Source organism: Ostrea edulis, chromosome 4 (assembly GCF_947568905.1).
Source record: "Ostrea edulis chromosome 4, xbOstEdul1.1, whole genome shotgun sequence".
NCBI classification, from domain to species: domain Eukaryota; kingdom Metazoa; phylum Mollusca; class Bivalvia; order Ostreida; family Ostreidae; genus Ostrea; species Ostrea edulis.
The window spans coordinates 13,791,983-13,816,840 of NC_079167.1; the positions used below are offsets into that span (position 1 = coordinate 13,791,983).

The 24,858-nt window shown below is 34.1% G+C and overlaps 3 protein-coding genes across 7 annotated transcripts in view; 2 read left to right on the forward strand and 1 right to left on the reverse strand.

Annotated features, from left to right (window-relative positions):
* Window positions 1-24,858, forward strand: part of LOC125670354 (solute carrier family 17 member 9-like) — a 960,148-nt gene that overhangs the window by 577,303 nt on the left and 357,987 nt on the right. The window lies entirely within an intron of this gene.
* Window positions 128-19,790, forward strand: LOC125668011 (elongator complex protein 3). The gene is made up of 17 exons (XM_048901736.2): window positions 128-265; window positions 2,125-2,233; window positions 2,643-2,733; window positions 3,378-3,425; window positions 3,693-3,763; window positions 6,226-6,289; window positions 8,428-8,496; window positions 8,882-9,036; window positions 12,782-12,862; window positions 12,998-13,078; window positions 16,136-16,262; window positions 16,720-16,792; window positions 16,886-17,006; window positions 17,164-17,320; window positions 17,791-18,018; window positions 19,347-19,428; window positions 19,694-19,790. The coding sequence occupies exons 1-17, from the start codon at window positions 244-246 to the stop codon at window positions 19,768-19,770; spliced, it is 1,656 nt and encodes a 551-aa protein (XP_048757693.1). The 5' UTR covers window positions 128-243; the 3' UTR covers window positions 19,771-19,790.
* The window catches only part of LOC125668013 (nuclear transcription factor Y subunit gamma-like), a 20,861-nt gene continuing 16,078 nt past the window's right edge, over window positions 20,076-24,858 (reverse strand). For all 4 annotated transcript variants that reach the window (XM_048901743.2, XM_048901742.2, XM_056161998.1 and 1 more), the window contains exons 9-10: window positions 24,113-24,262; window positions 20,076-23,738 (exon numbers count right to left, since the gene is read on the reverse strand). In XM_048901743.2, coding sequence (XP_048757700.1) covers window positions 23,646-23,738; window positions 24,113-24,262 — 243 coding nt within the window. In that variant the 3' untranslated portion in view covers window positions 20,076-23,645. The remainder of the gene's footprint in view (window positions 23,739-24,112; window positions 24,263-24,858) is intronic.

Genomic DNA, 24,858 nt, shown 5'->3' on the forward strand with positions numbered 1-24,858 from the left:
AATTTAAAAGCTTAGAATGATATATCTAACTAACATAATAGGATTATAAAAAAAAAATATGAATTCGAGGAAAACATTGCAGATACATTATGAATAGATAATTTGGTCTCTTAAATTGTGCGGAACAGTGTGTCTAGCTTTACTTGACAATGTGAAGGTCAACAAAAAGCAACTAAGTATTGCAATGTGGTAAAAAAAATTTTTTTTTTTAATTGCATGCTTGAAAACGACAACAAATAAACCATGGGGAAGAATAAATTCAAATGTAAGTACGAATTGTGGTATGACCATTGTGAAAAAAAACTTCTTAATTTACAGACGGACTAAACACTTCAAAAGACGCAATATTTAGTAGTAATTTTCTGTGTTATTCATTAATTCACTATCAACTTATCAATGAAACACTACATTTAAAATAGTTAAATTTATTATCTACACTGTTGATATTGCACCTGGTTAAAAGATTTCCACCACTCGTTCATATGCATTGCTATACTTATTAAAAATAGTGAATTATTTTCTGCTTCTTAATCCACTAGTTTAAAATCTCAAAACAATAATTGAATAAAGCTCTGTCTATGGTATAGTAATAAGTAGTGATGGGAATCGGTGAGAATTTCATAATCGATGATTGGTTTACTGTAACTAACTAATTATCGATTATAATCGGACATAGAGAAATTCTATAATAAAGTCACTGAAAAAGTGTAAATAAATATCATCTATGTTTGTATTTGTTGTTTCTATTGCTGAGAGAGTGTAAATGAATATTTCCTATGTGTATTTGTTAATTATTCTTTTACTATCTTTAAAATATCCTTCAATTGCATATATAAAAGTGAATACGATTTTTAGAAGGGTTTACGCACCAAGAACGGATATTGTTTGCTTTGGTTATATCCCCGTATATCAAAGTTGCATGTCATTAACTTGCGGTAATCCGGCATTTAATTAAAATTCAGCAAAGATAAAAAGGAAAGAAGAATACTTTAATAAAAATCAAAAACAAATCGGATTTATTGTCAGCAACTGAAAGCATGATACGCACATGCAGAGTAACAGTGGCTTTTGAAAGCGGTTTTATCTAGTACGTAATTTACACATACATGTAGCTTTGCTCACATCAAGATTCTCTTTGATGGATGGTCCTTCGTTTATATGCCTGAATCAAAGTACGTCTATCTGACCATGCGAACATGCTTTATTCTCCAGGTATGGATACTTTCGCTTTCATGTGCGCTGCCACTACGATAAATTAAGTTAATAGATAGGTCACGGCAGGAATATTCTTCAAAAACTACAGACGTTGACAAAACAAAATCTTAAAACCAATTAATTGGAATAAAAATTTTATAATCGAGCGCATATAATTTGACAACAATCGAATGATTTTCGATTATAATCGATGATTGGAACATCACTCGTAATAAGAATCAATTGTATACAGGTACACTGTACATATATGTGACATTTTATGCATGAAAATAACTATTCTAAAATATACACTATTTTGATTTGAACAAGCTGTTTAGCACGTGATATTCAATCTATTGGTAACCTGTAGATGGAGACAATTTAATGATATGCTGAATTTTTTTATAATTATACAATTTAACACCACATGCATTACATTACATTATGATACAACTAGTAGTATATCTACCAATATATTACATTATGAATGTATGATACAATTAGTGGTATATCTACCTGTATATTAAAACACATCAGTACAACTACTGGTAGTTATGCTGAATGTGATATGTATCAGTATTATTTGGTGAATCATTGACCCCATAGGAATTGTAGAAAAAGATCTGGCAATACATTAAAAGGAAATTCGAGTGAACAGATTTCCCAAAGTACCCAGACTTGAAACAAAGATGCGATGATACTCTGAACTAGACATACACTGTACTAGTTCAGCATACCAGCAGTATTAAAACCATTTTTTGAAAATTGAAAAGTAATGAAAGGCAAGATATTGTAATAGGGGGTGCAAAACAATCTTCAAAATAGTCCTCCGATAGAGTTAACAGTTCAAGAACTTCAATCAAATCACTACCACACTGACAAAGACCTACAGGTGAATACACGAATAATGGTATGTCAATTCATTTTTAGCAATTATGCCTGGAGCATCTCGAGAGGAACTGATGGTAATGACAGTTACAGAGATTGTCAACCAGTTGATCCAAGCCCACAACCAAGGAAAAGATGTCAATCTTAACAGGTGAGAGGAAGGCACGCATTCATGTCGAGCTCCACAAGTGGAGACAATTTTATAAGCCTTTCATTTCATTTGAATTGTTGAGATGTCTTTGCATTTATTCATAGGGAAGCAAAATGAGTGACTCAGTGTAACTTTGTGACATGCATAATCATTTTAGTGGAAGACGTGAAAAATTTACTTGTTCTCTTGGGTTGTTTCTCGGATGACCTTGTTGCAGTCAATGTCCATCAGTATTATGGTCTCTTGTGAATTTAATATGAACATTTTCAATTTATCCTAAGAAAGTGCAGGCAGTTAATTTTTACCATGATTTTGCATGAGGCTTTTTATAACCTTGTGATGCATGTATGTTGTAAAATTCACACCTTATAAAAGAGAAATATGTATTGTTCATCATATTCTGTTATAGAATCAAAAGCAAAATTTCCTCAAAGTATGGACTTTCAAGTCAGCCAAGATTGGTGGATATCATAGCAGCAGTACCACAGGAGTACAAAAAAGTAAAAACAAAAAATTTTGTAAATAAAAAAAGTTTACAGATTGCATAGTTCTGATACATGTTACATGCGTTGATATATATCTGTACTGCCTTCCATGTCACTTTTATTAAAAACACAACACGGATTACAACGAGTTAACCAGTTCCAGTTTTAGTGGGTATACGTATGTGTGTATACGTATGTGTGTGCGTATATGGTAAAAAGATCGTGATCGGCCACTGTTTTCCTAAATTTTAACGTTTGTATAGTTGATCGAGTGTCTTTTACAGGAATGAATTGTGTACGTGTAAAGCACACATAAATAGCCAAACTTACACAGGAACCCGCATTGGTTCATAATTAAGATAAATATCAAAATGCAGACCCTACCCAAGTTAAATAAACATAACGCAGCAAATTTGACTTTAACATAAACAGCAGATGCGAGTTAATGGTCAGATCAAGCGTGAGAATATGATTACAAAAACAAACAATGAACAATTGATTCAGCTATTCCAAACCTGATACATTTGTCAGTGCATAAAAAACCCGAATGAAATGCAATTATAAAAATTATAAGATGAATGCACGCCAAAACAATATCTGTAAATATCCGATTTGCATAGTTCTGATACTTAATAAACAAAGAATGATATTCTATTCAGATTCTTCTGCCAAAGTTGAAAGCCAAACCAGTTCGCACTGCTAGTGGGGTAGGTATCATTTTAAGACTTTGCAGTAAGATAATCATTATAGGTTAAATGTCTTCATTTTGATGTGTGGATATTGTATGGTGGTAAAGAAGTATGCACCTTTACCTGTTACATGTAAAAATTAATTTTTATCAGATTTCATTGAATGAAATGAAAACTTTTTAACATATGTTGTAAAGTTTTCTTGTACAGGTGTTTAAAGCACCATTAATGGAGTAATTATACACAATTTGTTCCCTGACGTGTTCTGTTTATTTTACACACTAGATAGCTGTGGTAGCAGTTATGTGCAAGCCACATAGATGTCCACATATCGCCATGACTGGAAACATCTGTGTGTGAGTATTCATGTAACATTTGTAGAAGCAGTCTATAGCACAATACTGCACATTTCACTCTGTAATATGAATATGTCTGAAGTATTAGCAATACTGTGATAGATATTGTCTCACTGAATAGGAAACATTGCTCATTTTTAGCTCTAATTTTGGTAAAACCTAGGGCTGAAACGATACGCCCCCTTCACGATACGATACATATTACAATACTTATGCCACGATTCAATACTTTCAATACAATACAATTTACAGAAGAAATCAATAAGAACATCGAAGAAAAATATTGATTATCAAGATTCAAAATCATAATTTTAATAGCAAAACTGCCAAACGGTGAGATGCCTGTTCGCTGTAGCTTAAAACTGATAATTAGTTTATTATTATTTTCGTCAATCCCAAGGCAAGCAACAGTTTGAACATTATTTTACGCTGTTTTGTCCATCATGCAAGTAAAAATAATATGTACAGACCGAGACTGACGTATTTTACTGAACCCGTTTGTATTTTAAAAACGTATCGAACCGAATATCGAGGCAATGAATCGAACATTGAATCTAGCGTTTATATTGAACAGTATCGATATTTCGGTGAATCCTTTCAGCCCTAGTAAAACCCATAGAAAGGGCACATATGGAGTATAGAGGTTGCATATGGCTGTATGGGTATACAAGTGTGTCAGGAACCTACCAATTATTTCTGTAATTAAGGGAGTATACCGAGTCCTGTTTCTGAATCAGTGTTTGAATTTCCAATAAACTAGTAAGCAAAGTATCCTTGCATACCTGATGTTATCCACTGTTATATTATAGTACAAATTAAATTCCATGTAAGCCATCAATTTTATCATTTACCATATTCAACATGATTTAGCCTTTTTTCTGACTAACTGCTGATTTTTTTCAGCAGCTATTTTACTTTTTGACATGTGATGAACTGTGCTCCCTTGTAAACGATTGTATGTACATATATGTGGAATTTGAATTCTATGACCAAAATAGCTATTTCAGTTTTTGTTTGATGTATGAAGGATAATTCTGAAAGCATTCAATCTTTCGCCATTATTTTTAACCCTGTTCAGTGATGTTTGACATAGTTATTGCAACTATCGTAAATTGTGAAATGCTGATTATAACTATCACTTATCATGCGGTAAGGCAGTGTCTCTTGTTATAACAACTCCATACCACATTGTTGTACTAAATCTTACATATTCCATAATTTTACAGTTTATATCATTTTTGTTTTGATTTTAGTGAGTGAATTACTGTTGTAATAATATGCAATGAGGCAAGGTACATGTTTTTTAATACTCCTAAAAGAGTTAATGTTTTCAAGCACAGAAGTTTAAAAAAGGACATGATTCAGCATACAGTAGAAAATACATGTATTTACATGCGTTTCCTCAATACTATAGAAAACAATCTAAAATTTAAAAACAAAAAACAATGAGTGACATCAAATTGATTAAATCATAGAATTCAATAGATTTTATTTTCAACCCTACCCCCTTAAAAAAATCTTATTACATGTACATGTAGTTAATTTTATTTTTTAGATACAGGTAGGTTACATTGTAAATTAAATGCAACCAGCTCCTCAAAGAAGCGTTAACTTTTCCCCACAGAATACAGTTGATATATTCACTGATGGTATTCACGTTTTAGCTGTTACAGGTACTGTAGATAGTACTTTTAGCTGTTACAGGTACTGTAGATAGTACTTTTAGCTGTTACAGGTACTGTAGATAGTACTTTTAGCTGTTACAGGTACTTTAGATAGTACTTTTAGCTGTTACAGGTATTGTAGGTAGTACTTTTAGCTGTTACAGGTATTGTAGGTAGTACTTTTAGCTGTTACAGGTACTGTAGATAGTACTTTTAGCTGTTACAGGTACTGTAGATAGTACTTTTAGCTGTTAAGGTACTGTAGGTAGTACTTTTAGCTGTTAAGGTACTGTAGGTAGTACTTTTAGCTGTTACAGGTATTGTAGGTAGTACTTTTAGCTGTTACAGGTATTGTAGGTAGTACTTTTAGCTGTTACAGGTATTGTAGGTAGTACTTTTAGCTGTTACAGGTATTGTAGGTAGTACTTTTAGCTGTTACAAGTACTGTAGATAGTACTTTTAGCTGTTACAGGTACTGTAGATAGTACTTTTAGCTGTTAAGGTACTGTAGGTAGTACTTTTAGCTGTTACAGGTACTGTAGGTAGTATTTTTAGCTGTTCCAGGTACTGTAGATAATACTTTTAGCTGTTAAGGTACTGTAGATAATAGTTTTAGCTGTTAAGGTACTGTAGATAATACTTTTAGCTATTAAGGTACTGTAGATAGTACTTTTAGCTGTTACAGGTACTGTGGGTGGTACTTTTAGCTGTTACAGGTACTGTGGGTGGTAATTTTAGCTGTTACAGGTACTGTAGGTAGCACTTGACATTCATTAACTGAAGACCCCTCTGTTGTAGATACTGTCCAGGAGGCCCTGACTCAGATTTTGAATACTCCACACAATCTTATACAGGATATGAGGTAATGAATACTCACAGTCTTATACAGGATACGAGGTAATGAATAGTCCTCAGTCTCATACAGGATACGAGGTAATGAATAGTCCTCAGTCTTATACAGGATACGAGGTAATGAATAGTCCTCAGTCTTATACAGGATACGAGGTAATTAATACTCCTCAGTCTTATACAGGATACGAGGTAATGAATAGTCCTCGGTCTTATACAGGATACAAGGTAATGAATAGTCCTCAGTCTTATACAGGATACGAGGTAATGAATACTCCTCAGTCTTATACAGGATACGATGTAATGAATTGTCCACAGTCTTATACAGGATATGAGGTAATGAATAGTCCTCAGTCTTATACAGGATACGAGGTAATGAATAGTCCTCAGTCTCATACAGGATACGAGGTAATGAATAGTCCTCAGTCTTATACAGGATACGAGGTAATTAATACTCCTCAGTCTTATACAGGATACGAGGTAATGAATAGTCCTCGGTCTTATACAGGATACAAGGTAATGAATAGTCCTCAGTCTTATACAGGATACGAGGTAATGAATACTCCTCAGTCTTATACAGGATACGATGTAATGAATTGTCCACAGTCTTATACAGGATATGAGGTAATGAATAGTCCTCAGTCTTATACAGGATACGAGGTAATGAATAGTCCTCAGTCTCATACAGGATACGAGGTAATGAATAGTCCTCAGTCTTATACAGGATACGAGGTAATGAATACTCCTCAGTCTTATACAGGATACGATGTAATGAATTGTCCACAGTCTTATACAGGATATGAGGTAATGAATAGTCCTCAGTCTTATACAGGATTCAAGGTAATTAAAACTCACAGTCTTATACAGGATACGAGGTAATGAATAGTCCTCAGTCTTATATAGAATATGAGGTAATGAATAGTCCTTAGTCTTATACAGGATACGAGGTGATGAATAGTCCTCAGTCTTACACAGGATACGAGGTAATTAAAACTCACAGTCTTATACAGGATACGAGGTAATGAATAGTCCTCAGTCTTATACAGGATATGAGGTAATTAAAACTCACAGTCTTATACAGGATACAAGGTAATGAATAGTCCTCAGTCTTATATAGGATATGAGGTAATGAATAGTCCTTAGTCTTATACAGGATACGAGGTAATTAAAACTCACAGTCTTATACAGGATGTGAGGTAATGAATAGTCCTCAGTCTTATACAGGATACGAGGTAATTAAAACTCACAGTCTTATACAGGATGTGAGGTAATTAATCTCCACAGTCTTATACAGGATGTGAGGTAATCAATACTCCAGTCTTATGCAGAATACAAGGTAATTAAAACTCACAGTCTTACTGAGGATTCGAGGTAACTTATACTCACAGTCTTATACGCCTGTGGGGATCCAGGTTAGAATAGGTCCTCAGTATGGTACCCCTTGCTTATTTTAAGATGTGACTATATGGGGTGGTCCTTGGGATGAGACCACAAAAACCGAGACCCCTTGTCACAGCAGGTGTGGCACGATAAAGATCCCTCCCTGCTCAAAGGCCGTAAGCGCTGAGCATATAGGCCTAAATTTTGCAGCCCTTCACCCGCAAATAATGTAATGTCTCCATATGTGTGAAAAATTCTCGAGCAGGACGTTACACAACATACAATCAATCAATCACATTCTTATTTCAGGATAGGTAACTTGTAGGCCACAGTCTTATCTATATAGGATATGACATTACTGATACTCTGCACAATCTTAGACAGGATACGTGGTAACTAAAACTCCAGTCTTATATATCAGATATGAGGTTACTGATACTCCAGTTTTATATATCAGATATGAGGTTACTGATACTCCAGTTTTATATATCAGATATGAGGTTACTGATACTCCAGTTTTATATATCAGATATGAGGTTACTGATACTCCAGTTTTATATATCAGATATGAGGTTACTGATACTCCAGTTTTATATATCAGATATGAGGTTACTGATACTCCAGTTTTATATATCAGATATGAGGTTACTGATACTCCAGTTTTATACAGGATTTGAAGTAACCGATACTCTACATACTGGATATAAGATAACTGATCGTGGAATTTGTCATCTTTCAAACTTTTATATTCATGACTTTTGTGAATTGCAGCCTACTTCAATGCGAGCCATCAGAGCCAGATACAATCCATATCTACAAACAAGACACAGAGTAGAGCAGGTAAGCAATGAGTCAAACAAGACACAGAGTGGAGCAGGTAAGCAATGGGTCAAACAAGACACAGAGTGGAGCAGGTAAGCAATGGGTCAAACAAGACACAGAGTGGAGCAGGTAAGCAATGGGTCAAACAAGACACAGAGTGGAGCAGGTAAGCAATGGGTCAAACAAGACACAGAGTGGAACAGGTAAGCAGTGGGTCATCTTTTTGTAAAATTTATTTATTTATATATTCTGACAGAGGAAAACCAAAGATCAGATAACTCTTCCACACAGATGTGTGATAAAACATGCCCTCTATCCCCTCCAATTTCACTGAAAGAAAATAAAAGACATGAAAATGAACTAACTCTTGCTGAAAAGTACTCTCATTTTTTTTTATTACTAGCTAAAACAGCTGGGCCATAGTGTGGACAAGGTGGAGTTCATTGTGATGGGGGGCACATTTATGAGTCTGGCAGATGATTACAGGGACTTCTTTATCAGAAACTTACATGATGCGCTATCTGGACATACAAGCAGTGGTGTGGATGAGGCAGTCAAGTATGATACAAATTTTCTTATTTTGCTGTGTTAGGTATGGCAAGCAGGGAAACATCTTTGAAAATGCTATGAATTCACTAAATCTCCCATAGAAACCGTTTTTTAAAATGTCATATCACCGAAAATAATAGCTCATAAATACACTCTGAAGTTAAATATTTAATCAACAAGAGGCTCACAGGCCTTATCGGTTACCTGAATACTAGTGAAAAAGTATCACTACTTCCATGGGCTAGGAAATCTAGAAAAAATTTCCTGTTCTGAATATCTAAGCTAAATTCTAATGTTCAGCAATAGTATAAAACAAGATGTGTTCTTAAAACTTCACTGCCCTCAAAAGTGCATACACTGATCAAAGGCTTTGAATGATAGGTGTATTAACATTAAAACATCAAAATATATTACTAATTTGGACTCATCCTAAAGTCATAACCCTGGGTTGTAAAATTCACCTTTTTTTGTAAATCCTTTTCTGCTGTTCCTAAGTATGCATTTAGATTTTATACAGTATCAGCAAACTTACACATAAATACTATATACCAAGTTTGGCCCCACCCTGGGGTCAAAACCCTTACTCTTGGGAAAATTAAATTTTCAATTTTGGTAAAAGATTACCCTGCTCTATCCATTTAGTTTAAATTTAGTATGAAAAGCACTAAAAGAAAATGTTATTTAAGTGTTTTACACATAAACACTATATATCAAGTTTGGCCCTGGGGTCAGAACTCCTACCCCGGGAATCATGAAATTTACAATTTTGGTAGAGGCCTTCCTGCTCTACATCACTTTGCATTTAGTTTTTCTTACATGTGTGTGGTTCTTGAGAAGAAGAATTTTGAAAAATGGTCAATTTTGGGCAGTTTTTGTCCTGCCCCTAAGGCCCCATTTATATGGGAATATACAGGATATTGATTAAAACAAATTTCTCCAATAGTAGCAGGGTCACTCTAAATCATATCAAAATGCAAATGTTCCTAAGTTACATGTACGTAAATTCAGGTTTTTGTGTCGCCTGCGTTACACGCAGTGGCGACATATAGGGATCACTATCCGTCGTCTTGCGTCGTCGTCTGGCGTCGTCACAAAAAATTTCTGTCACAGTTTTCTCAAGAACCACATGGGACAACTCCCTGATATTTGGCACAGAGCATCAGTGTGGCCAACTGTATTGTGTAAGACATTTTCGAATCTGTCGCTTATCAACTTCCTGTTTGCCGGGACTTAGAATTTTTTACAGCAAAAAAAATTTTTGCTGAAGATTTTATTTTATGATTAACTGAAGGACAGTATTTTTATGTACAAAAGGACAGTATTTGTAATTCCCATACTGAAGGACAGTATATGTGATTTCAGAACAGCACTAATTATGATTTTTCTTGAGAAACAGTAAATTGGATATACTGTAAGTTGGTTTAATTCCACGTTGTTAAAATTTCACGATTTGTTACAAGGGTACCAATCGCGATGGTTTTATTTTCACGCTATAGGATTATCTACTTTTTAAATTTCGCGCGCTCAGTCTCGGTGATATGTCTACTTTGTCACTGAGATGACCCGCAGTCTGCGACTAGTAGTATCAACTGCTGAGTAATATTCACAAGAAACTTACGTTTTGTGTGGTCATTTAATGATTTCATTTTCAAGGTAGCCTTTGGAGAGTTAACATGTCTATTTTAAACTGGGTGAAAAACGGAAAGCTTGCGATAAAACCCCCAAATTCTATGTATCAACATGTACAAAATACAATGCCATGAAAACACATTTAAATCATCTATTTTGAACAATTTAATAAATGAATTAAGATCAATTATCTTCTCAATTATCCTTAGGTGCTAAGTAGGCGCCAATTAAAGGTGTCGGCGACAAGCGTCAAATAACTGTGGTAATAGCGGCAACGATGTCTGGTATATTGCTCCCTACCCAACTTTTGTATCAGGGTCTCACCGATAAATGTCACCCCTCATACAACTTTCCTAAAGACTGGGACATATTTCACAGTGAACACCATTGGAGCAATGTAGAAATAATACATACACTGTAGATATATTGAGAAGATCACCGTCCCCCATGTTGAGCGCGTGCGAGACGAGTTGGATTTGCTTTTAAGGCAAATCTTTTGATGTTTATATAGCTCACGAAGACTAAGCCTTACTTACTATGCTGGAGGAAAAGGGAATTCAAGTGGTGTTCGTCCCCACTGCGTATACGAACAACCTGCAGCCTCTTGATATTCAGATTAACGGATGATTTAAAACGCGTTTAAATCCGAATTCCAGACTTGTTATGCAAATGAAATAAAAACTTCTCTAGAAAAAGGTGTCGACATTGAGGATGTTGAAATCGACTTACGGTTGTCGAAATAAAACCGACCCACGCTAAATGACTTGTGAGAGCCATTGATATACTGGGTCAAGACAAGGAAGTCATAACAAGGGCTTTTGATAAGGCCCGTATATTATTCAATGCGACCTGCAGTGTAAAAGCAGTTAAGAGTATACAAGTACATGTATACTAAATTTTCATATTGTGTGTATGCATTCATATGTTAAACGATGTAACTATTCAATACTTTTCCCAAGCTGATCATAGTATCCCGTCCCCAAAAGTAAAAGTTATCTCTCTTTGTTTTTAATTATAGCCGCATTCAAATATTTTTACTTCATTATTCACTATGGGTTTAATTTCGCGAAAAAAAGATAAATCGTGAACATAGTGAAATTAAAACCATCGTGATTATTTCCCAGTCTACAGTATAAAAAGACAACAAGACTAAGCAGTAAACCCAACAGATAATTACTTATGGTTATTACCATTGTCTTGAAGAGCACAGTAACAGGTTGATACATATTTTCAAACATATGTTTTCATTCAGTCTACATTTATTAAATGTCTTAATTTCAAACAGATTCTCCCACAAATTCCATTGCATAATAATGTCTCATCTTTCAATTTCAATTAAGTTATCGTTAAAGAATGTTTAGTAATTCGCAAAACCTTTAAAAGGAGTATTAAAGTGACAAAAACCATTTGAATAATTTACTTTTTCAACATTATACGTGATATATTACATATAGAATGAACTAGCAGGCAACACATGTCTTCCGGGGAAGACTTAATACTGCGTTTTATGCCCCTGTGCATATTGTTTTTGTCCCATCTGTCTGTCCAAAACTTTAACCTTGCTCATAACTTTCGAATGGTGGGTGATAGGGCTCTTGTGTTTCATATCTGTATTCCTTGTGACAAGCCCCTTTTTATAGCACCAAAGATTTTAACCTTATGACCTTGGGGTTTGACCTACTTTTAAAAAACTGAACTTATTCAATATCTTCTGAATTATTCAAGGTAGAGCTTTCATATTTTGTATATAGATTCATATTGTGATCTGTGACCTTGTGACTTGACCTTCTCCATAACATGTTAGTCATATTGGTATTGAGGCATCCCATGGTTTTGTGGTTGGGGCCACAATATGGGGATCACAGATTTAAAAGAAAGTCTTTTAAAAATCACAACAACTAAACAACAGCATGACCAGGGTAGGGTCACTCAGTTGAGGGATGTGGCCCATTAGCCTCTTGTTTAAAAAATCTATATTTCTTGATACCTAATTTCTATCAGTAGAGGGAGCTGAATGTAGTTGTGAAATGATATATTGATTAACTTTGAATTTTTTATTTGAATACATGTATATTTAATTGATACATTTATATACACATGATAAAGTGGTGTTCAATTATTTCAGATATTCAGAGAAAAGTATGACAAAATGCATTGGTATAACTATCGAGACACGGCCTGATTACTGTCTTCGTAAACACATCAGGTAAAAAAATAAATGCTGTTTTAACATATGTAATCCTCCATCTCTGCATTTGGTAATAAATTAGCACAAGATCACCTGCTTATTGCACTAATCCAGAAGAACTCTACTTTTACACTGTAATTTTAAATGTTTCAGTGATATGCTTCGGTATGGATGTACTAGGCTGGAGATTGGAGTTCAGAGTGTGTATGAAGATGTGGCTCGGGATACGAACAGGTATATTAGCAAGGTGGAAAAAAAACTTAATACATAGCAGAGGTTGACAATGGTTTTTCAAGGAGTGAAAATTTTCAATGTTACCCTCAACTACATGCAGTAATTGTTTTATTATACTGAATGTTATACAAACAAAGCAGATAGACTTACATCTGTTGACATTTGACCAATCACTGTTGTGCAATGTGTTGTATATCGATGCGGGTATTCGTGTTTATTACAAATGCTCAAATGACGTCATCTAACAATCTATGGCGAACCGTATGCGCATAAATTTGACACATGTGAAATGCCTTTGTAGACACTGGTTTTCTCAGGGTGAAAATTTTCAATGTTACCATCAACTACATGCAATATTTAAATAGTATTATAATGTAGACAATATACAGTTAATCACTCGTCATCAGGTCAATATGGAAAAATGAGAACCCTCGACCGGGTCCACCAGGTGACCTGACCAAGGTCACAGTCAGGTCACCGAGTGGACCCGGTCGAGGGTTCTCATTTTCCCATGTTGACCTGATGATGGGTGATGGATCGTTTTATTATATCAATATTGAAATATACCCAAACTGATATATATCTTGCATTTGTAACTTGCATTTAGATTTCTACACTCTTGTGTGTTGCATCGATCACTTCAAGATCATACCATGGATGTTGGATTGTGAATCGAATTTAAAATTTAAAAGATAATTCATGGGATCGTTTTGTCTTAGAAATAGAAAACTGGTTTATTACGAAAAATTATTCTACATATGATAAAAGCACAGGCACTCGACGTTTTAAATATCTATAATTAGACCTTGACAGAGTTGCTTCTAAACGGTAGGGGTGTAATTATCATATTATATTGAACTTTTCACCGAAATTTTCAAGCAATGCAGCTGGTAAAAAAGAAAACCAAGATGGCAGCATGATATACCTTGTGAATATTATGTTTACAGGAAGACAATTTTTTTCATTATAGATATTTAAAATGTCGAGTACCTGTGGATAAAAGTCCTACCTCTGTAACGTTACATATAATGATATTCAAACTATCTCGGGCCTATGTAGTTGTTTACAACAGAGATCCATACATGACGCGAATAGTGCACAAAAAATGATGATGTAGTGTCTGCATAACAAGCAAAGGGGCAGAACTTGTTATCTATCAGAAGTGTATCTAAGATTGGGGTTTGATTCACTCGACAGAATCATTGCTTTTACAACGTTATTTCTAATCAATTTGTTAACAGTCAAATTCAGCGGTCATTAATGATAATGACTGGTCAATATTATGCGCGTGCAGTGATTCGGAGGTCATTATTGATAGTAACAACCGATCAATATTATGCACATGCAGTGATTCGGAGGTCATTATTGATAATAACAACCGATCAATATTATGCACGTGCAGAGATCAGTATTACAGTAAACAGTGCATTTTGGAGTCATTATTGAATTCTAAAGGCTTCTCATCAGCCAATCAGATTTGAGAATTAATGATGGAGATATAATAACACACAATGAGTGTATTGAAAGGCTTCCAGATGATATTTACAGTACGTGTGTTATATTGTAGACCACACACAGTAAATATAGTGATGTCTTTCTAGATGATATTTACATTCATTATATACTATGGAAAGTTATATATATTAAGAATCCCTAGAATTAAGAAAAACTCTATGTAGATTTCGAATTAGTGCACATGACCTTCGAATTGAAAGGAAGATATGAATTTACAAAAACCAATTCTGGCCAGATTTCTTTAGAAAGAAACAAAAGAATATGTGAATTATGTAACCTTAATTGTGTTGAAGATGAATTTCATCTCCTTACTGATTGTCCATTCTATGTTGAAGAGAGAAATATGTTTTTTAATGGTATATACAAGCTCAACAAAAAATTTATCTATCTAACAAATAAGGACAAATTTACTTGGTTGATGATTAATGAAGACAAACCAGTAATTGTCAAATTGAGTGAATATTTAGTGCAAACTTTCAGAAAAAGAAGTGATGCTTTAAAACTGCAAAAATCATTATAGTTTATTATTCATATATTGGTATAATACTGATACTGTCCATCTACTTGTATATATACATGATTAGCCATTCATATATGTATGTACTTGTTTCCCCAACATGCTGCATCCACATGCAGTTTGCAGTCTATGTAACCTGTAGTTAATGTTGTAAACTTTCTTTCTTTTCTGAATTTCCTTCTTTATAAACTGTCTTACTGTTATGCCCTCTGGGCCCAAAATTGGAATAAACTTATCTTATCTTATCTTATACCCATCAATAATTCGTGTTTTGATACTGTTAAATTTACGGAGTGTGATCCGACTTTCCAAATCACCACATTGTGATGATCTTATTCTAGATATTGTCTCTCTAAAACTGATGATGTCACAAAACATCAACGCTAAAACTGATGATGTCACAAAACAACAACGCACGTTTTCTGTGGAAAATGATAGACCTTGTCACAAGCAAAACTGCATACACAAAAAAATAATTTCACTGTGTGTATGTGTTTTTGATGATTTGGAATACATTTATTATCTGATAAAATTGGATTTACTTAATCCAAAGATTGGATCACATCTCGTTGATAGATGCGGATCATATGATATTTACATCTCTTTTGATCTGATGATCTGCACCCTTCAACTTGATATGATCCAACTCTTCAGATCTACAGAGTTACTGTAGTAATGATATATATTTATTATGTTGTAGACAGCACACAGTAAATTTAGCGACATCTTTCCAGATGATATTTACATGTATTACATTGTAGAGGACACACAGTCAAGGCGGTGACAGTCCTTTCAGATGATATTTACATGTATTACATTGTAGAGGACACACAGTCAAGGCAGTGACAGAGTCCTTCCAGATGGCTAATATTTGCATGTATTACATTGTAGAGGACACACAGTCAAGGCAGTGACAGAGTCCTTCCAGATGATATTTGCATGTACATGTATTACATTGTAGAGGTCACACAGTCAAGGCAGTGACAGAGTCTTTCCAGATGATATTTGCATGTATTACATTGTAGAGGACACACAGTCAAGGCAGTGACAGAGTCCTTTCAGATGGCTAAGGATGCTGGTTTTAAGGTGGTGGCTCATATGATGCCAGATCTGCCCAATGTTGGCTGGGAGAGAGATGTAGAACAGTTCATTGTAAGTAGGCATGGAGAAGAAGGGGAGACAAATCTGTACTCATTAATCTTTCCACCAGGAATGCATTCCTATACACATTTTGTATTGTTACAGTGTATAGAAATAATTTTACTGATTTTGAAAATTCGTAGTATTCAGTAACTGAATCAATTTGTATGTGTACTAATATGCATAATACTGTAATCTAAATTTAGCACAAATGTAAGACCAACCAATTTGGTAATCATGAATTCGTGTTCTCAACATCCCTCTATAGCACTTGTTTGCAGATCTATATTTTGGCATTGATCATTTAACTAGCACTTTGGACTGTGCTAAAGGTGTCAAAATATGAATGATGCTAAGGGACCTGATGGAACAGAATACATAATTCAGAATGTAGAGGTGAAGTCTGTAACACCGTCATGATGTCAGGAAATAGAGATACAAAAAGTTTCATATTTCAAATCCTTTTCAGGAATTCTTTGAAAACCCAGCATTCAGAGCAGATGGCCTCAAAATATACCCTACCCTGGTCATCCGAGGAACAGGTATAGTCATTGCCATCATTGCTTTAAATGCTAAAAAATTATGTTTCATACCTGAATATCTGCATAAAAATTATAATATTTGTGTTCTTTTAGGTTTATATGAATTATGGAAGACTGGTAGATACAAAAGTTACCCCCCTAGTGGCCTCATAGATCTGATTGCCAGAATTCTAGCTCTTGTTCCTCCATGGACACGAGTCTATAGAGTCCAGAGGTAAAGAAAACACTTAAAATAGAAATTACAGCTGCATTGATAAAAAGACGAGAGAGAAAATTACTGTTAAGACTTGTGTTATAGAAGTCAGTTTTATTTTTCACTATTCATTCTTAATTGAGTGTAAATATAAAAGTTGTAATATTCCTGTTTTCAGAGATATTCCAATGCCTTTGGTGAGTTCTGGAGTTGAACATGGAAATTTACGAGAGCTAGCTTTGGCTAGGATGAAGGATCTTGGGACTCATTGTCGGGATGTCAGAACACGGGAAGTGGGGATTCAGGAAATACACAACAAAGTCAAGCCGTATGAGGTGATAAAGCAGTCTCTTACAAATGATTCTTCACTCGTGAAATATTAATACTCGGGGAATTATAATCTTTGCTTCACTTGGATACTGTTGTACATGTCTCAGAAATTCGGAAATTTTTGCATAGATTGGGAAATTAACACAATGGTTGTAATTTTACAATTTATCATTTTTCCATGAAATCAAAACCATAGTGAATAATAATGCACTAAAACTATTTGAATGCATTTGTAATCAAGTTTTAAGTTAACTTTTTAAAAAAGTAAATTTTCCTATACAAAGGTGAAATCAAAACTATCATGATTGGTACCCTTGTAAAAAATCAAGATTATTGTGCATTTAAATTTTATGAGTCAACTTTTTGTTGGTTTCATAGGAATTTAAAGAAAAAAACATTTAGGGTAAGATTTCCTTTAAATAAACTAAGGCTTCACATCAAATACATCATTAACTTTAAAACTGAATATTTTTAGGCTGAATTAATCAGAAGAGATTACTGTGCTAATGGAGGATGGGAGACATTCTTGTCATATGAAGACCCCGAGCAGGATATTCTGATAGGTTTACTCAGATTACGCAAATGTTCACCCGACACATTCCGATCAGAACTGAAGTCTGGCTGTTCCATTGTAAGGGAACTCCATGTCTACGGCAGTGTAGTGCCAGTCCATGCTAGGGATCCCACTAAATTCCAGCATCAGGTACAAAATTGATAATTTATTATTTACCCATCAATAATCCGTGTTTTGATACTGTAAAATTCACAGAGTGTGATCTGACTTTCCGGATCACCTTACTTTGGTTTTCCAGATCACCTTACTTTGGTTTTCCGGATCACCTTACTTTGGTTTTCTGAATCCATATCATGTCTCTCTGGAACTTTACTTATGACATCACAATGCATCAATGCAATGTTTTTTATGGAAAATATCGACCACATCATAAACAAAACTCCGAACATAAAAAATAATTTCCTGTATGTTTGTACATGTATTTTTGAGAACTTGGAATACATTCATTATCTAATAAATGTGGATTTAAAAATACATAAGGAGGTATAGAACCGGAGCAAATAATACCGAAAATTTCATTATTATGCCCCCCTTTAAAAATGAAGGAGCATATTGTTTTGCACCTGTCGGTCAGTCTGTAGACCAAATCTTGTCTGCTCAATATCAAATTTGGTACACTAGTACATCTTTTAAAAGGAGTAGATGTGAGGTTACATGGCCAAGGGTCAATCCACTCTGGACATAAGAAGATGCTGTCTGCTCAATATCTTGAGAACCCTTTCCTTGACAGACATAAAACTTGGTACATCATAAAGAGTAGATGAACCTTGTTGATTTTGGGTTCACATGGTCAAACTGGATGAACCCTATTGATTTTGAGGTCACATGGTTAAAGGTCAATCCACTCTGAACATAGGAAGATACTGTCCACTCATTATCTTGAGAACCTTCCATTTACAGACATCAAACTTGGTACATCATAAGGAAGGAGTAGATGAACCTTGTTGATTTTGGGTTTACATGATCAAAGGTCAAACTGGACATAGTAATATATTGTCTCCTATATTTTGAGAAATCAATCATTTGCTTGGTTGACACCAATCTTGGTACACTGTACATCCTAAGGAGTAGATGACCCTTATTGATGTTTAGGTCACATGGTCAATCCACTCTGGACATAGGAAGATGTTGTCTACTCAATGGCACTACTATCAATTAAGTGATACATGTGTATATGCACCACGGGTGGGGATACATGTTTCTGAAACATTTCTTGAATGGTTTTAGGTTTTATCAGTGGTTATGCCATGATATGACACTTTATTCCTTGGAAGAAAATGTCCAACAAACATGTACTTTAGCATTTAAACAACACTGTTGAACCACATTTTGCTGTTCATATCAGATTTACATTTTTTTTCTCAAATGATGACTACTATTTAAGATAACTTTTTTTGGGGTTCCTTTTACTCTGATGACTACCAACCACCAGCTTCAAAAATCATTTTGTTTTTTAGGGTTTTGGAATGTTGCTGATGGAAGAAGCTGAGAGAATAGCCAGAGAGGAACATGGATCTTCTAAAATAGCTGTGATATCAGGTCTGTTGATGGAATGTATCTAGTAAAGTTACTATTACTGTTTTATACATGTTAAAGCGACATTTGACACCATGTGACAGAATCACTCATAATTGTAAACAATCATCCCAATAAGAAACTTTATATTGTACATGGCATCATTGAGGTTCCAGGGTCTGTTGTTTGATACACACATGCACATCTGAGTTGACCAATGCATCCTACATGTACTGTAGATGATCATATGTGACATAAAATTATTTATTTATATTTCTCAATGTTGCAGGTGTGGGCACAAGAAATTATTACAGGAAGATTGGGTACGAACTAGATGGACCTTACATGTCGAAGTCACTTGTTTGAATAAAGACTGACCATTCTAACTGCACACATTGTGACATCTATCCAACTTATGGATACAAAGAATTTGTCCAGTGCATGTTTTGTGTGGTTTAAAGCAAACTGGATCTTCCCAGAGAGTACAATAGCTGTCAATTTTTCATATGCAGCTCTTTCTGAATGAGGAGTCTTTCATATACAATTATATGACAACCTATATGGCTTGAAATTTTTAAATGAAGTAATCACTACCCAGTAGATTACTTCACTCCTAGTAAGCCTTTGATTTTTGTTATTGGATATCCTTGAAATAAAATTAGAAGAAATGAAATATTTCGAAAAAAAATTTATTATTATTTTTTATTACAATAAATAATGCATTGTATTTATATTCTTGCTGCAAAATTTAAATTCTGAATGATTTGCAGAAAATGTAACATGATATTTGTGAACATGTTATTATACATGTAAATCTAAATAGCTTTTTCCAACTGATATGGTATGGACATTCCCTTCACAAATGTATCATTCTCATGACATAATTGAATCTTTACTAGCGAATGTTTGTAAACAAAGTAAGATCAACATGGGTAATATTTAACAGAAATTCACATTCTCATAGTATTTAACGTACATGTATGTCAGCTTACAAAAGACCAAAGTGTCCTAGACAAGCAATTATTAATCTTATCGGACACAGCCTTTTATGATGACAACAAAGTTACAATATTTTACTGGTCTATACACAAATTATACTGTTCTATCACTAGTGATGCAATATTTCTATTCTGCACCAATACACCCACCCTCGAACTTAAGTGTAACATATGGCTTTAAAATGACACATTCTTGTTTAGTCATCAACGATAAAACAGTCCACATGGTCTGTGAAATGTAATTGTGGGACCTGTGATATGCAGCATGGACAAGGTTGCCATAGAAAACTCGATTTTCGAACACCTTACAGCACTTCCTATTGTATGATATCACAATGAAATCTGACTTCACAAAATTCAGTCTGTTTTGTGGATAATAGCATATCTTGACATTATAATACTTAATAGCCAAATTGAATTTAAATTTTTTATGAGTGTAAATGAAAGATCCCTTATTCATAAATTTTACTTTATATTTCTGTTAACTGATCTCTTTCCTTCATTGTACGTCCTTGATAAACTAAGCCGTAATGTGGACAAGCAAGTAAAAGAAGAAAAGTACCCCCTCCAAAAAAACAACAAAACAAACCAACAGCACAAAACTGCAAGCAGTTGAAAGATAAGAACTTTAAACAAATATTTTCAAGAGACTATTGGGGGAAATCTTCATGAATCACATTTAGCCAATGGGATAGCAGTCATAGCCCATCTTATTTCTATTTAATTTAGTAGCAATTTTTGTGTTTACAAACAGGCCAGTGAAAGTGCACCATACAAGATGAAAACTTTCTGCATATACATGTATTTTGTGATGAACCGATAGGAGACATATTTTACGAAAACAAGTACACTTCATCTTTATTTACTTTTTCAACATAGTATTTTGAAATACCAGTATTTGATATACATGTATATGGGTATGAATTTCCTGTATGGCAAAAGTTACAGCCACTTTAGTAGTTGTTTTTATCCCAAGCCCTTCTACGATAAAGACATTACTGTGGTAACCTCTACAATTAAGTACATTTATCAATACATGTGCATTTATTCACTAAGATTGAATACAATATGGAAAGTTTGTTTGTAAAACAAATTCCCCAGGTGACAGCACAGCCTGAAGAGGGCAGTTCCTCTTGCATTACACTGGATATCAAAGCCATCTTGTAATTTAAACAATAGTTAAATGCAATTTACATGTAAATGTTTTCAATATGTGAGTCAGAATTCAATGTTATAAAGTCATTAAATCAGACCTTGTGACAAGAATTGCATCCTTTACATATCAAATCCCTTCCATCTACATGTATCATCAAAGAGTTTTAAGCAAGGTTAAAAAAAATTGCCACAGACATGAAACACTATGTAAAGGATATAAGCCAAACTGTCCATTCTGTGAGAGAAGGAACTAGGGGCTGACATCAGTTCTTTCTCTCCCAGAGTGGACAGTTTGAGGCTTATATCCTACTTAAAACATTACATCTTTTGTTCTAAGAATGGACAGGCTCAGGTAAACCCATTGACAATGATAATTATGAATAAAGCTATTTTTCAATAGTTTGCCAATATAACCAGTCTTGTGTAGAGATCAGTTTCTTTTGTACACTTATTGGACACCTACAGGTAACTTTTAAAATACAAGTGGACTTTCTTCTATATATAAGCCTAAAATAACAAAGGATTACATAACAAAAATGTTTTCAGCAGAAATGAAGAACATTGTATAAAACTTCTATTGGTATACAAAAGAAGCAGAAATTACAGCTAAAATACATACCCCAGGAATTATGAGAATATAGCACTAGAAATAAACTGATAGATGGTTTTTTCAGTCAAGTAAAATAAACTGTATGTATTGATGAGGATTTCGATATTGAACAACCTTTCACACACATCTGAAAACACCTGATTTGATCAGCCATTAAAATGCATCATAAAATACAGTATTTGAAGACACCCAGTGTAGTGCCATAAATGAGACATTCTACAAATTTATATATTCATAAATTATAATGAAATTGAAGCATTTCATGCAAAAAGGAGTTTTAATGTTTTGACCAACCATAGGCTGCCAAAGATAAAACTTAAACTCAAAACACTAATATTTAGCACTCTAATTACATTGTAGTTTGTGGCAAGTATAAATTGAGGTGTTTAATGAAGTCTAATTGAAATGCCTGCTGTAAAATAAATAAAAATGAATATAAAACTAGACACTGTAGACATTTAAGCATTAAAAAATCATTTCTTTTTTATATCTTTTAATGGCAATACCCAGTTGTGTGTAGACATTTTCATACTACAGGATAATTATGAGAATTTATCTCCGCACTGTTGTGTGTTATGTACTAGGGGTGTGTTTTGCTCAAGATTTTACGATACGATACAATGTTTTCTGATGCGATATCCGATATATTGGATATACAACGTAGTTAAGCATTTTCTGAAGTAAAATATCAAATTTAAAAAAAAAAAAAAATGAAGTGGTTTAAAATCTTTTATTTCATAACAAAACAAACAATGACAATTAAAGTCTGAGAAAACTCCAATGTCACAATGTAAAAACGGGGATTAAAGTCTGAGAAATCTCCGATGTGTCACAATGAAAAAGCGGGGATTAAAGTCTGAGGAATCGTGTTCCTGTTAGAAGCCATTTTTAAATTATGCACTACGATCCTGACTATTAAAAGGGCTATTTTTAACCACAACATTATGTCATATCGTATCGTTGAAACATTGTATCGTATATCGCTGGACAGACGTATACTGGTACATATCGATATATTGATTCACCCCTATTATGTACACAATAACCTTAAGAATACATTACATTCAATCTACATGTACATGTGATCTTTTGAAAATATAATTGTAATATCCCATTCCCTAGAACTCTTCCTGCTTGTCAATCAACAAGTTGTAAAAACCACTAAATAGTTGTGGTGGCTTTCTTCAACCTGTTGGAGTTGCATTGTGATGTCATTTTTTTTAAATGTGACAGTGTGATATCAATGATTTCATTTGGCATATACGCCAAACTTTTAACATGGCAAAATTATAAGTTACAATAAAAATTTACCACAAACTATCAAATCGACAAAAATTCTGAGAAAATAGTTGCGATGAATGAAGCATACACTTGCACATCAAAAAAACAACTCATTTTTGGCACTACACTGTTTATATATGTAACAAAATCCTATATGTGCTTTTAAAACGAGAAGAAATCCTATATGTCTTTAGATGCTAGGAACCATCTTGGCCTTCGCTGTGATCTCCTTCTGTCTGCTGTATATACACTTGCTGTCCATTGGGTAATTGCTGTATCTGATAAACACCCTGTCAGGAACAGGAAAACAATATCATACTTTAATATACAGTAGAACTTTGGTATCTCAAACACCGATATCTCGAATATCATGGATATGTCGAAGTGATTCCCAACTACTTATTGTTTTTAAAAGTATTTTACCCTCAGATATCTCTAGTTTTTTCTCGGAATCATCAAGTTCGAGATAACGAGGTTTGACTAAATAGCAAGTTATGGACTTGTAGTTGTATATGAGGTATCAAATCATTTTCAAAAAGTTTCGTCAAGTTTAAAAACAGTTACTTTCATTTTCCCTGATATAGAACTATAGTCTATAACTGTATAATATGGTTGTTTTTCACCACTATGACATTTCCAAACTCGACTTCTTATGCACACTAACCTGTCCAAACTGTGACTGGTCGGCCTGTGTGACAGTTTGTAATGTCTGGACGGCTGGCTGTTCTGAGGACTGAATAATGATGGGCTGGTTACCCTGTTTTCCTTGAAGCTGCATCTGAATAGCTTGTAACTGGGCTGGTGTCAGCTGGATCTACAACATGAATGTTATAGTTAGCATTGCTTGTTCATTTTACCCCATGTTTTTCCATTCTCTTCCTAAACAGCAACTTTTCAACTTGAAACACTGTACACCTGTGACACAGATGTCTGATCAAATACCATTTATTTTAACCTACATATACATGTATGTACATTTTGTACATGTAAATTTACATTCACATAATCCACTAATTATTGTGTATTTCCCACTCCAAAAGGCTCTAATTACATAAAATGATTTATTATACCTTGTTTTTGCTATATAAATGTTAGGTGAATTAATTTGCTATTTCTTCTGGATAACGCTAGCCATGAGATAGTTTCTGATCTATCTGCCCTAGGGAAATAGTCTTGAAATTATTTACAGGTTGCTATATTTCCCTGCGTTTTCTTTTTCGGAATATCTCTAGTGTTTACTATCAAATCTGTGATGTCAAAGTCTGATAACTCTAATTAGTTTACCGGTACCAAACGACAATGGAGACAGGTAAACTGTCTGACACAAGTAAAGTCTACTTTGGTATAATAAAACACCTATTTACTGACTATTCAGACAATAGCAAGTTTATTGTTCCCCTTGACAGCAAC

Bases quoted from the DNA above. Each gene is read 5' to 3' on its own strand.
- LOC125668011 (XM_048901736.2), top strand. From the start codon at position 244: ATGGGGAAGAATAAATTCAAAT. The intron at 2,734-3,377 runs GTAAAAACAAAA...TATTCTATTCAG, and splicing joins TACCACAGGAGTACAAAAAA to ATTCTTCTGCCAAAGTTGAA. The intron at 3,764-6,225 runs GTGAGTATTCAT...CCTCTGTTGTAG, and splicing joins ATGACTGGAAACATCTGTGT to ATACTGTCCAGGAGGCCCTG.